The sequence below is a fragment of the Halichoerus grypus genome, chromosome 3 (assembly GCF_964656455.1).
Source record: "Halichoerus grypus chromosome 3, mHalGry1.hap1.1, whole genome shotgun sequence".
NCBI lineage: Eukaryota > Metazoa > Chordata > Mammalia > Carnivora > Phocidae > Halichoerus > Halichoerus grypus.
The window spans coordinates 19,517,694-19,532,156 of record NC_135714.1 but is presented as its reverse complement, the minus strand read 5'-3'; the positions used below and the strand labels follow the sequence as shown (position 1 = coordinate 19,532,156).

Sequence of the window (14,463 nt, the reverse complement as noted above, 5' to 3'; positions counted from 1 at the left end):
AAGCCTTCAAAACTGTCCACTCTATGAAAGCAAAGTAAAATTGGTAGAACTGAAATTATTTTCAGTTAGGAAGAGTAAAGGTATTAGAAGCTTTGTGTGTAATAGGTAAGAGCCTTTCCATGTTAGCTTGAGTCTTCAGAGTGATAGAACATCTGAAAGAAAGTTAAGGCACAAGATGACCAATTCTCAGTTTCTGTCTTTGTGATTTACAGCCTTCATCAGTACTACTTTGTTTATTTTGAGATTAACTATGGACTTTGTGTACTTCTGTTATAGTTTTGTGGTTAACTGAAGAGAAAATTCTTAAATTATTTTCATTCCAACAGGTGTACAATCCTCGAATCAGAGTTGAGTCTCTTTTGGTGACAGCCATTAGTAAAGCTTCAGCTCAACAGAGGGCTGGTCGAGCTGGGCGTACCAGACCAGGGAAATGCTTCAGACTTTATACAGAGAAAGCTTATAAAACAGAAATGCAGGTAAGGGATTTTGCTGTATCCTTCCTATGTGTTTGGAAGGTTAAGTTGAATTTGTTACAAGAAAATTGCTTTATTTACTTCATCTTGCCTTTTGGCACCATAAGCTCCTTACTTTTTCCCTGAGTGAGATTTATGGTGTAATCTACCAGTACAGCTCTCTGTTACAGTTCTAAGTTGAAATGAACAGTGGCAGTAACACTTTGAGCCCTCTAAAGATAGTTCACAGAAAGTGTCTGATTCCTTTCTGGTATATTCTACCAGTATTTTTCTCACGTAGATCGGTGGTTTAGAAGTAATGCCAAAGTAAATAGCTGAAGAGGCAGAGAACAGATACGTTTTGTTTTCTGGAGCAAGAGGATTAGGCATGTTTAACAGAATAAACATTTTTGTTTTTTTGCTAGGATAACACCTATCCTGAGATTTTGCGTTCTAATTTAGGATCAGTTGTGTTACAATTGAAGAAGCTTGGTATTGATGATTTGGTGCATTTTGACTTTATGGATCCACCAGGTATGAATTCTCAAAGCATATTTTAGCAAACCTTTTGACCAGAATTCACCATCTCTGCATCTTATTCATTACACACACACACTCCTTATTATTTTTCTTCTAGTGTATGCATCAAGAAAAGTCTCATATGTTAGCATTAAAACTAAAAGAGTGACAACTATCTGAGAAAGTTCTTTTTAATTTATTTCTTTCCTCAGAATAAATTATTCTGGGAATTACTGACTGGGCAGGAAAATTAGAAATCTCCGAATTTTTTTTTTTTTTAGCAGTTACTTAATTTATGTAGGAAAATGACAGTTTTTAACTACTGTGCAGGAAAATTTTGCAAGTTTATGTGATTCATTGTTTGCTAGATCTCTTACTGAATTTGATGACAGTTTGCATTTTGAGTTTGGTCCACTGTAGAATGAAAAATGAGATTGCTTCTAATAGTTTGTACTTTATCACATTTTTTGCTTATTAAAGCAGTTTGTCTAATAGATTGCCTTTTCCCCCAGCTCCTGAAACTCTGATGAGAGCCTTAGAACTTTTGAATTACCTGGCTGCTTTAAATGATGATGGAGATCTGACAGAATTGGGATCCATGATGGCAGAGTTTCCTCTAGATCCACAGCTCGCTAAAATGGTTATTGCAAGTTGTGACTACAACTGTTCTAATGAGGTCCTATCTATTACTGCTATGTTGTCAGGTAATAGAGGGAAAGGAACTAAAAAAAGCCCAGCTCTTCACAGTTTGGGTGGACTTCACATTTGGTTTTGTTTTTTAATATTTAGTATGATAGTGGATTTTATAGATGGTTTTTTCGAGGAACTCATTTTGTTTCCTAAATATCTTGTAAATAGATTTATAAAGACATAATATTTACAAAAGTAAAGTAATTGTGCACAAAATATAGTTAAAACATTGGCTCTCTTGAGTGCGAATAAAAATTGCAATAAGAAAAAGAACAAGTCTGAACACAATTGTAACAGTTCTTTGGTAGGTTCATCAGTTTTGCGGTTTATTACTCAAAGTACAAGAAGAACTTTGTTCTAGTACTTGGCACTATTAAGTGAGCCTGGGACAAACCCAAACTATCATTTAAAGAGCTTTCCTACATGTATAAATATGTATTCTAGTGACAGTCGAGCAAACCTGAATTTCAAACTTAGTATCAAATAAATAGAAGTAGTAATGTGTACTTTTAGGCTTAAAATCTAACCAGATGATAATTCTTTTACAATGGCAGAAAACACTTGATAAAAGAAATATACCTAATAGATACAATTGCTAATTTTGGAAATTGGAGTATTAAGCTGAACAAATCATGCTGTTTTTAGTAGCAGTAAAGCATAACCCACAAATGAATTATAACTTGGAAATTAGATTTTCCAAAAAGAAGAAATATTCTTACAGCTAAAAATAGAAGACATTTCATGTTTTTACTGATGATCAAAGTACTTTATACTACTAGTTCCAGTACTGGGGAGAATGACTTCAGTTTCAGAGTGGTTTCTTAGTCTTAATTATAACTTAATGCCTCAAATAATTGAAAATCTTATTTGGAATTAAAGGATAAATTGAAAAATTTTCTAAATATAAAATTTTGGGTTAGTTTAGATGTATGGTATGTTTTAATGGTTTGAATTTTTTATTTAAGAACTAGCTAAAAATGTTTTTTTGCAGAGTTATGACTGATCAGACTCAGAGCAGATGGGCAGGGCAGTATCGAATCATTTTAATAAAATTGTAGTCTCACTTGCGGAGGTGGTGGTAGGTTGTTGTCTGCCTTTCTTACATGTTTTTGTTAGATGCTCCCAGTTGGTATTTACCCAAGATTTCAGTTTGCAGAGAAAGTGTGCGGCAAGAATTAACAGATTGTTTGTGTATTTATTTGTTATCTGCTCAGTTTTTATTCTTCCTGTTTCTCTTATCAGGCATACTATATAATTACCATCGTTTGAGTCTAGATTACTAGCTCTTTAAAAAACTGGTCATTGTGACACAGTTGAAATCTTCCAACTATATCTCTTATTTGTAATAAGGAGCTCTGCACAACACACGGGTTTATTAGCACATCAAGACAATGGACATTTATGTGTAGCGGTTATTAAGCATGGCACTTGGGCGGGGGGAATGTTAAAGGGTGAGGAAGAAGTCATGGAACAACAACAGTTTGCTGAGCTTATACTGCTTTGTTTTTCATTTAAATAGTTTTTGAAGTTTTCAGGTCCTGATATAAATAGTGCAAATCAAGGGCCTTCTAGAGTGCTACTTATTCCCACTGTTAATTCTGGGAGCTAGTTCACATTTACTTTCACATCTTTGAGAGGTTTCTGTACTTCTATGAATTACCTTGCTTCAGTTACATTTAAGCAAGACATTTAATTAATATTTATTGTGATCATGTGTCATTGTCTCTATTTGGCTTCTTTGGTATCTTTTTAAAGGGGAAACTGTATGGGAAAGTAATTTGATACTGTATTTGATCTTGTTGTTGATTATTCCCATTATCTTCTATCTGGACTGATCATTTATACTTTTTTATATTGACAAGGTTTTAAGAGCTTTAAAAATGTGTTGACAAAGTCCCAAGCTGTTAAGTATTTTTACCTTCATACTGCTTTTATGACTATGGAATTGCTAAAGTGAATTAAGGAAAGTTGTATTTTAAAAATGTAGTGCACGCTTTGTAACAACTTAAAGTTTTATGTGAATTAACATTGAGGCTCTAAACAAATTACTGTAGTTACATATTTTGGTGACCCTTGAAATAATGACTGTTTCAGACTAATTGTCAACTTTTTAAATATTGGATTTTGCTTTTTATATTGAGGTTTTGATTCAAATAACATTTTTTTTTTTTAACTTGGGACGTCATTTTCTAATCTTTTTATTAAAATGCTGGAAAACTAGGCTGAATATCCCCAGCCTTTTTGAATTTTCTTAATTCAAAGGCGGTTTAACCTTCCACCACTACTGCTATCATCAAAACCCAAGATTTCATGATATTTTTTATGTTTACATATGCTTCTGCTCACCGGTGCTAATAGTGATACCCACCAGTTGGTAATAGCCATAGCACTAGGGAAAAAATTACAGTAGAAATGTGGCAATAGACTGGTTAGAAAGTTGTTTTTAGCCCTGCAGTGGGCAGATATAGCTTCATAACTTCCATAGCCATTCAGTGGATTCAGTGGATGGCCTTTTGAAAAATTACATTTAGCTTAAAGGCTATTGACACCATAATTCTGGTTATTGGTAGAGCTATCGGCACTGGTTTTTGAAATAAGTTGAGCTTTCTATTTCTAGTATCTTGATGGCCTTCAGAATAGCTGTTGGATGCCTACTTTTAGATCTAGTTAAAGTAATCAGGTACTCTGTAGCTTTGAAACCCTCTTGTCTTACAGATGTGGTTAGGTGTTGATGTACCAAACAAGGTAGTAAACAGTCCAAGATGCAGTTGGAGGCCATCCTGCCCTGCCCTATGCTCTGTGAACTGACCTAGCTAGGCCTTGTTCCTCTATCTGTGAATGCGTGACTCATCGATATGGGCGTTTGTGTTGGGCCCATACCAACCTTGTTTAGTCCCACAGTGTTTTGTTCGCCCCACGGAGGCCAAGAAAGCCGCAGATGAAGCCAAGATGAGATTTGCCCACATAGATGGAGATCATCTGACACTGCTGAATGTCTACCACGCTTTTAAACAAAGTAAGTGTAAATTAGATTGAAGGCACTCTTTGTCTAAATGTCACTTGCAGCATATAAGATGTTTCTTCATCTCACTTTCATTTATTATCTGTGACAACTTTACATTAGAAACCCAGAGGTACTTTAGAAAAAACTCCTGACTAGCATTTAAAATAGAAATTGTCTGTTTTTTCCAAAGTTGTTTACTTTTATAATCGGGGAAAATACCGATTATAGAAAGCTCGAAAATACAGAGCAATAAAAACAAAATACTAGTACTATATTTACCACTAACCTACTTTCATTCGTTTTATGTGAATAGTTTTGTATCATTTATAGAATCTTTACTGCTTAATAATTTTACTAATAAATAGCTCTTAAATAAATATAAAACTAACAAAATAGAAAAATGGACTGCAGATGTGAATGACCATTCTCAGGTTACAAGTGGTCCATAAACGTGAGGAGGAAAGTCAACTCTGCTTGTAGTTCAAGAGCATTGTTATTGAGAAGTACCATTTTTTCACCTATAAAACTGGCAAAGGTTATAGAAAAATAGTTCTTAGCTCTGTAGAAGTGGGTTTAGTGAAACAATCCTACACCAGAGGTGGAAATATAAATTGATGTGGTCTTTATGAAAAGCAGTGGATTTTATGTCACCGACACCTTAAGAAGTTTCATACCCTTTGACCCAGAAATAATCTATGAAATTATCCTTCGGTATCCTGTGGACACAGGTATCGTTAAAGATTTCATCCCAGAATTACATATCATAGTAAAAAAAAAAAAGTATAGGGGGGGAACTACCTTAATGCCCACCGATAAAAAGATAGTTCAGTGATTTATGTATGCCTTGACCATATGGTGAAATACTGTTCTAGCTTTATTTATTTTATTTTATTTGAGAGAGTGAGACAGAGCACAAATGGGGGGGCGGTGGGGAGAGGGAGAAGCAGACTCCCTGCCGAGCAGGGAGCCCAATGGGGGGCTCCATCCCAGGACCCCCGGGATCATGACCTGAGCTGAAGGCGGACACTTAACTGACTGAGCCACCCAGGCACCCTGTCCTAGCTTTAAATCATGTTTTCAGAGAATATTTAGCGACATGAAAAACACTTTCCATTTGAGAACAAGGAAATGCAGGGGCTCAAATTCAAATTTTTCACCTCTTGTTTTATTTGTAACTCATTTTGTTATCTCCTAAAAATCTATTTACACTCCTAAAATAATCTGTTCATTTTGGCACATCTCTTTTGGGGTGGGGGTGAGTTTATTTATCTCAAGAGTCCAAAAGTGCTGCAGAGCCAGTGAGTGGAACAAAGAGCATAGCTGCCAAGGTGCTGCACGTCTGTGTCTTACACATAAACTTTGCTGTGAGTTGAAGAGAATTGATAAATACCAGGTTAAAATAAAAAATGAAGGCCAGTACACAGTTTACTTCAGAACATTTATTTTATCCCTCTTGTGTCCAGTGTGTTGATAATGCATAATGTTAAAGCCTATTCCCGATAGGTTAGGTCAGTCCAAGAAATATACTATATTCCTGTGTGTGCGAAACTATGTCGTGGTGGTGGACTGTGTGACCACCAGACACATAACCTATTAACTGACATTGAGAACTGGCTACAGAGGGGAAGGTCTTGAGAAGGAGCAGATTCATGTCCATCTTGGTTCTCAAAATCCTTTGATATCATTAAAATACTGTTTTAAGTGGAAATTAAAAGATTTCTAAAGGAGCAGCATGGATTTTTACCATGTATGTCTCACAAGACATTTTAATGTTCTTTTTTTTTTTTTTTTTTAAAGATTTTATTTATTTATTTATTTGACAGAGACAGAGATGGCAAGAGCAGGAACACAAGCAGGGGGAGTGGGAGAGGGAGAAGCAGGCTTCCCGCTGAGCAGGGAGCCCGATGCGGGGCTCGATCCCAGAACGCTGGGATCATGACCTGAGCTGAAGGCAGACGCTTAACGACTGAGCCACCCAGGCGCCCCAATGTTCTTTTAAATTAGGAGATTTTGTTATTTTGTTATTTAAGTTCTGATAACTGGCACACCAGTCCGTGTATTTGGATTTCCTAAGTTGCTTTGAGAATAAAGTTTAGGTTTGATAGAATTGTGTATTTGGATTTTAAGTATGAATGTAACAATTGAGTCCTTGAAATTCGAGTTTACTATTTCACATGATAAAATTACTAAATGCTTATTCTTTATGTACATATTGGTAGTTGGGAGCTTTCTATGAAAATATTGAACAGTAGGTATCTATAAAAGCTTTATCCTACCGCTTCTTAATAGGACTAGCAGAAGGAGTGTCATGCATTAGAGTGGTAGCATCCATTCTCTAGATGCTTGTTTCTTGTCTACTGCATGCTTCTCACTGCCATAGGGATGGTAAGCTGTTGGGTGGTGTTAGACCTTTTACTCTGTATACATGTGATAAATAAGGTCAAAGCAAACAGAATCATTTGATAGAAGTGTTCCCGTTTAGTCAAAGGATTTAGCCTATTAATTACTGCCTGTCATCTTTTCAAATAAAGGGAGCTGTTCAAAAAATATCAGACTTCCAGATCTCTGCGTACTATTTGGACATTTCGTATCCCTTTATTGAATTTGGAATGTTTTCACTAATGATTTTTAAATGATGCTATGTTATGTTATTAATTGAAACATTAAATATGTTTGAAAAATAGCAACTGTGTTTCAGATACTGGTCAAGAGGAACTATTTGATTAGAGACAATGGTTGATTACATAGGAAAGCTAAAATTCATCTTGATACTGTATGTTGAAATAATAGTTTTAAAATAAGTTTTATTTTAGAGCGCGCACTCGTGCATGCATATGAGCAGAGGAAGGGGAGAGGTAGAGGGAGAGGGAGAATCTTAAGCACACTCCCCGGTGAGCTTGGAGCCCATCGTGGGGCTCCATCTCAGGACCCTGAGATCAAGACCTGAGCTGAAAATTGAGAATCACATGTTTAACCAGCTGAGCCACCCAGGCGTCCCTGAAATAACACTTTTGAGAAACAACTAGATTTAAGTTATTTTGCAACACCTTGATTTCTTTGTGTGTAGGTCTCATTTCACTCTGAAATGGTTTTACTTTAGATCTTAAAAGTAGGCTTACTGTATTGGTTAAGAAATTTATAGCTAGCATTTTAAGAAAATATTTCCATTTTTAGATTTTATTTCTCCCATTTATCAAATTATTTCTCACAAATTTAGAAAATACAGTAGTACTACCAGATAGTGTTTGTTTATCTTGACAACTTAAAATTGCCATTTTGTTACTCTTTAGGGTATGAATTCTGAAATTTAGAACTTCAGAAAAGCTATACTTCAGATGAGAGTCTGCAAATCAGCTGCCCTTTTCAAAGGGCCCCCTTTCTTATTGTCTCAGTGTGGACATTTCCATTGCCTTTCAGCTCCGTACATTGCACCAGCATAAGCGAGGATGCCTCTAAAGCATACTTTCTTCTCTTTGTGTTATCTCCAGAAGATATTTGGTGCTTTGTTTTAAATGTCAGTAAGTTCAGATGGATACTTCTTCTCATTCTAGATGGGTTAATTAATGGACTTGAACACATCAGTTCTTTAATTTAAAGATCCATTTTACTACCTCACCTACCCACCCACCCTTTCTGAAATGGTGGCTGCATTTTGTAATGGGCAAACCTTTATTAATATATTTGTTGCTCCTTTGAAAAGCAGTTAAGAAAATGTTGTATGTTATAATTGGTAGAATCCTAGAACGAAGATGCCAAAGATTAGTGTATATTACAGAAGCTGCAGAAGGATCAACATAGTTCTGATTTTAAGACCCCCCCCCCCCGAACCCCCCATTTCACAATAACCCTCTTAGGTTTATTTATCAAAAGGCCTATGAAGTAAATGATCAAGTTTTCCATTGTGATTCTCTGGGACATAAAAATGTCATTGTATAATATTTTATATTATGCTGCAGTTTGAGCTCTTTGCTTAAATGAGCAAACAGTGGGTTGGTTGGAAGCTTGTCAAGGATTCATCAGTGGAGAAATATCCCTTTGATAATAAATACATGCAGTGAAATTATTTGAAGTGTTTAGTTTTGTTTATTAATAATAGTAAGACTTGTTTATTAAACATGAGTGGGGATTCCAGACATCCTTATAAACTACATCACTTGTATTTTATTTTTTGTTTTATTTTTTTACTTTTATAGTCTAGCTCTTTAGTTTTTTGTCCCAGTTTTTATTTTAATTCCAGTTAGTTGACATACAGTGTTATAGTAGTTTCAGATGTTCAGTATAGTAATTCTCATCGCTCTTCAAGGGGATACCTGCATCCCTATGTCTATAGCAGCAGTATTTTACAATAGACGATATATGGAAGCAGCCCAAGTGTTCATTGATTGATAAATGGATAAAGAAGAGGTGGGGCGTCTATGTATATGATGGAATATTAGCCATAAAAACGAAATCTTGCTGTTTGCAACGACAAGGACGGAACAAAACAAGCAAAGGGAAAAAATAAGATAGGGACAGATCAAGAAACGGACTCTTAACTATAGAGAACAAACTGATGGTTACCAGAGGGGTGGTGGTAGAGGAGGAGTTGAAAAAATAGGTGGTGGGGATTAAGGAGTGCACTTACCACTTGTATTTTAAATCTTGTTTGTCCACCATTAAGAGGCACATGGGTTGCAGTAAAACTTTTAAACGTTTAGCTCTAGGTTTGGTGCTCTAGCTCAGGAGTAATTAAATAAAAATTACGCAGTAGTCATTTGAGTTCTGTTTTATAACTTCTAAATTGTATTTTGTAATCTTAATCTAAGGCTGTCCTTTCTTTGAAAATGAGGAAGACATGGCATTTTATCAGATTCCCTCAACCCATCCCTGTCTTTTGGACTATATTAGAAACAACCAGGTGGATGTTCATGGGTAACCTAACTTCAGTTCATTAAAAGTGGTTTATTTAAAAATCACAAAATCCAGTAACCAGAAACCTTAGTGCTATTTCTGATTTTGAACTTTACTACAGATTTTTAGGAAAGTTGATAACATTGTGATTCTTTTATAACACTGATGTGGGTAATTCTCCTTTCTGGATTACTTAGTTTATTCTTAATAATGATTTTCCTTTTTAATTAGATAATATACCTATATAGATGATTCATGTCCCCTCTTTTTTTCCCCTCCCTCCAACTTTGTAGATCATGAATCGGTTCAGTGGTGTTATGACAACTTCATTAACTACAGGTCCCTGATGTCAGCAGATAATGTTCGCCAGCAGCTATCACGAATTATGGACAGATTTAATTTGCCTCGTCGGAGTACTGATTTTACAAGCAGGGACTATTATATTAATATAAGAAAAGCTTTGGTTACTGGGTATTTTATGCAGGTACGTGGATAATACATGCATGCATAATTAGATGTTTACATAATATTGTTTGCTTTCTGTAACAGCCCTTTGAATCTACTTAAACAAGTTAAAGAATGCCTCTGAATATTGATTTTAAATGTTATGTCCAGATTCTCGAATGAACTAATATTCTAAGAAATTTTATCTGTCTAATGAGTAACAGATTAACTCGTTAAATGACAAAGTTAGTAATCCAGTTATGTAGAAATCAATTTGGAATTAACTCTTAATTAACAGTCTTTTTTATACCAGATGATATGTTGGCCATTTTCAGGTGGGATTAACAGCTATTCCTTCAATGTAAATTTCAGTTCTTGGCTTTTGAAAAGTCTGTGAATCTAGATTGTGAGTGGAAGTTGTATAATTATAAACTGCTGAAACAAGGCAGTTGCCTGGGTGGATCCGGAAGTGCAGTTCACTTTTCTCTTTATGTAGAAACTAAAGACTCCAAAATCAAATATTCAAACACCTGTATTTCATTCACAGCGCTGTAGAGTGATCATTGATATTTGTAACTAAGAAACTTGGGTGCTACAAAAGCCAGAAATGTCTTTTAAGTGATAATGATGGAAAGTAATTCAAAATGTTTCATTTAGTTTTAAGTGTGTTATGGTGGGGACTGTACTAACTGACGTATAGGTTGTCAGATAAACGTAGTGAACATTTATTTTAAGGGATTTTAAACTATGTTTAAAAACTCATTCTCTGGTGGTAAAATTGAAAACAAATCAATCCATTACTTGGGATTGGATTGATTTTAATGATCTCTTCTGTTGCCGGCTTGTTTTTTCATTCTCTATTTTGGCTATGTCTATTAAGCAAGATGTGGCCTGCCTTAAGGCCAAATGAGCTGAATAAATAGAATTGACCCAAATGCACAAAATCAAAATAAGAATTGATGGGTGCATAGTCTGTAGTTGAAATCATACTAACAGTAAGAATTTTTATTGTGGCATCTTCTATAAGATCCCATGCTCATTGGAGTTAGGAAAATAATAGAGCAAGGTATGAAAATTCATTCTTTAGACACTTTATTCTTAATATTTGTTTAATATGTACTAGTACACAGTGGCTTCTTTTTGACATATTCTTAAATTTGCTAGTAATTCAAAAAAGATTGACGAAGCCATATTCAAACATTATAGATTTCTACTTCTCTGAAGATTAAACTTTGTTAGAAACAGGGCATGCAGTAAGTACCTGGCACCTAGTAGGTGTTTAGTATTATTGAAGGAAATTGAGTTCATTTTCTGTTATTTATTAATAATTATTCATTTCTATCATTCATACACATTTTTCATATTACTATAGTTCTAGAATTGGAAAAGGCATATCATCATCTGTTTCAGTGTTTGCTAATTACATATTAGGTAAGCTCCACCAGTTGATGTGTTTGATTATAGATAGAAGAAATGGAGGCAAGAAGCACGTGCACCTTTGTCCGCTCCATTCTTTTTCTTGTTCTCTTTGCCCTGTAGACTACCTTTTGCTTTATTTTTCCATCTTAATCATAAATGTTCTAGTAATTGTTCATCTAATACACAGTTGCCACCTGGCACTAAAGAACCCACTCTAGATAGTTTTAAGGAAGGACCAGATAGTGTATATACAAGGCTCTGTGGGCCCCTTACGTCACTGTTGAAACTGCTTAGCCCTGCCTGCCCACGCAGTGCAAATGCGCAGCTCTGTGTTCCAGTGAAACTTTACTTATGGACCCTGAAATTTGAATTACATGAGTTTCACTTGTCACGAAATTTTTTTTTTGGTCCTTCCCCCCCCCCCCCCCATTCTTCAGAGATGTATGGAGCACTTTTGGCCGACAGGCCTTAACAAATGCAGGCAATGAGTTGGATTTGGCCTGCAGTAGTTTGCTGATCCTTGCTTTTATCAGGCAGTGATAAATAAGTGAGGCCATCGGATAAAAAGCAAAAGCTGAGGTCTGCCCGTTCTAATTATATAGGTAGCTTTACACCACTTGTGCTTTACAATGAGCACATCACAAGCATTGTATTAACTGACTGGGTTTCGGTTTCAGGTGGCGCATTTAGAACGGACAGGGCATTACTTAACTGTGAAAGATAACCAGGTGGTTCAGCTGCACCCCTCTACTGTTCTGGACCACAAGCCTGAATGGGTGCTTTATAATGAGTTTGTTCTTACGACAAAGAATTACATCCGGACGTGTACAGATATCAAGCCAGAATGGTAAGCACCACCCTTTGTTCTAACAGATTTTGTTAGCATTTTTGCTCCGAATGGAATCTGACTTTGTTTCACTAGTCCTGTCCTGGAACTTAATGTTCTTTCTCATCAGCTCAGGATATGTGCTCCCATGTTTAGGTATAGGGCTTTGACCTGATGGTATGGTTGATCTCTTAGAATCTTTGCTTTGCTAAGAGGACAGTGGGATTGTTGGTATGGGCCTGGGCAGGATTTGAAGCCAAATATAAAATTATAGTTGACTAGCATCAGGAGTGTCTTTGGAGCTATTCTCTTGTTGTGATCAACTCAAGTCTCCTAGTACTGTACTAGAAACAGTCTTTTATCATTAGCTCTGAACTGTTCATATGTTGATGCTTTAGAAAGAGTTAAGCAAACATAAAAACTACACATCTTGTTGTATCTTAGCATATTTGATTTACAAATTGTTACCGGAAATGATTGTGTTATTTTAAGCAAAATTACCACCCCTCCCCTTTTTTATGTCTGGTTTTTTTGTTTTGGTTGGTTGGTTGGTTGGCTGGCTTGCCAGAATCCATTCTGTAACTTATGATAGGAGACGTCAGCCAAGAATGGTGGGACTGAAAGCACTTATTTTAGTTGATGTCACTTGCTAGATATTGTGAGGCTTCTTTCCTACACAAATTTATGACTTTTGACACTTGTGTAGGACATTACCATTTTATCTTGAATGCTTTGTTGAGAAAAAATTGTATGGCTAAACATTAAAAAAGATTCATTCAAGTGAATTCTTTGGGGTATAGATCTATATTTATGGTTACTAAACTTCAAAAATGAGAAGATACAATCATTTGAATACAAAGATATTTCTCATATAGAACCTGTATTACTATAACCTTGGAGAGGTTGGTCTAAAAATAGTGTTCTATAGTGAAGAAATTAATAACCTTATTTTAATACCTTTCTATTAATGTAAAAAAGTGTTTTTAAAAGGATTTGTCTTGAGTTTTTTTTTTTAAGTTATGGAAAGTCCAGCATCAGAAAATTTACAGCTTAACGAAAGTAATGCACTTCTAAAAGTAGTGTTTGTATGGATTAGGTGTTTGCAGTTGTAACGTTGATTTGGATTTGTAGATTTGCCTTTGTTCATTAGTATATTAATGAGTAATTCCTATCCTATTAGCAACTCCAGTCTTTAATTAAATGTTAATTTGGTAATTTTTCCCCCCCCTTCTGGACAGGTTGGTGAAAATTGCCCCTCAATATTATGACATGAGCAATTTCCCACAGTGTGAAGCAAAGAGACAGTTGGACCGCATCATTGCCAAACTTCAATCCAAGGAATATTCACAGTACTGAATTCAGTGCTTAGAACTGAAGTTATTCAGAGGACAGCTTTAAAAGATGAATGAACTCAAAAGTTCAAGTTGTGCTCTTCACGTTGGTTCAATAATGGCCTTTATTTGAAAGCTTTTTAATTTTTCTTTACAGTAAATATTCCATTCTGATTTCATAAATTAAACATTTATGCCTCCCTTTTGTGTTGACACTGTAGCTCATACTGGAAAAGTCGATCAATGTTTTGCAGTTTATTGAAAGTAGTTCTATATATAACAATGTTATAAGCATTTCTTTAGAAATGGTTGAAAATGCTTCTAAAATGTGATTATCGACCATGGTATGCATGATCGTTGTAATTGTTGACATTCCTTTTAGAAGTTGTGAAATGTTACAACTTGTGCTTATGTAGACACAATCTTCTGTCTCAGTACAGAGGCACTGACTTCAATAAAGTCTATTTATACTAATTTCAGCCAAAGCACTTTGATATCTTTGTTCTAGTCTAAGTATGGCTTCTTCTCTTCTCAATTGTGGGGTCTTTTTTTTTTTTTTTTTAATGTAAGTATACTATGATTGCATCTTTCCACAAAGGCTACTACTCCTTAGATAAAATAGTCATTAAAGCAGTATTTTTAAGAAGATAGCATGGCACTTCGTTAGGTTAATCAGGGTGTGATCTAATGGGATAAAAGTATATAGCTTTCATTCAAAATTGGATCTCCAAGGACAGAATAATGAAAGAATAGCTTTCTCTTCATCTTAAATTCATTTCATAAGGCTGATTTGTTACCACATCTTTTTATTATACTTAGAGAAACCTTCTAAACACCCTATATACTTCTGAAACAAATGTTTATTTGTATTAAATAAATAGTAGGGAA

General features: G+C 35.2%; 1 protein-coding gene across 1 annotated transcript in view; it reads left to right on the top strand.

The window, feature by feature from the left end:
• Positions 1–14,054, top strand: part of DHX15 (DEAH-box helicase 15) — a 57,254-nt gene extending 43,200 nt beyond the window's left edge. The window contains exons 8-14 of the mRNA XM_036090624.2: positions 327–476; positions 878–986; positions 1,484–1,675; positions 4,555–4,677; positions 9,849–10,039; positions 12,096–12,265; positions 13,483–14,054. Coding sequence (XP_035946517.1) covers positions 327–476; positions 878–986; positions 1,484–1,675; positions 4,555–4,677; positions 9,849–10,039; positions 12,096–12,265; positions 13,483–13,600 — 1,053 coding nt within the window. The 3' untranslated portion in view covers positions 13,601–14,054. The remainder of the gene's footprint in view (positions 1–326; positions 477–877; positions 987–1,483; positions 1,676–4,554; positions 4,678–9,848; positions 10,040–12,095; positions 12,266–13,482) is intronic.
• Positions 14,055–14,463: the final 409 nt, after the last annotated feature.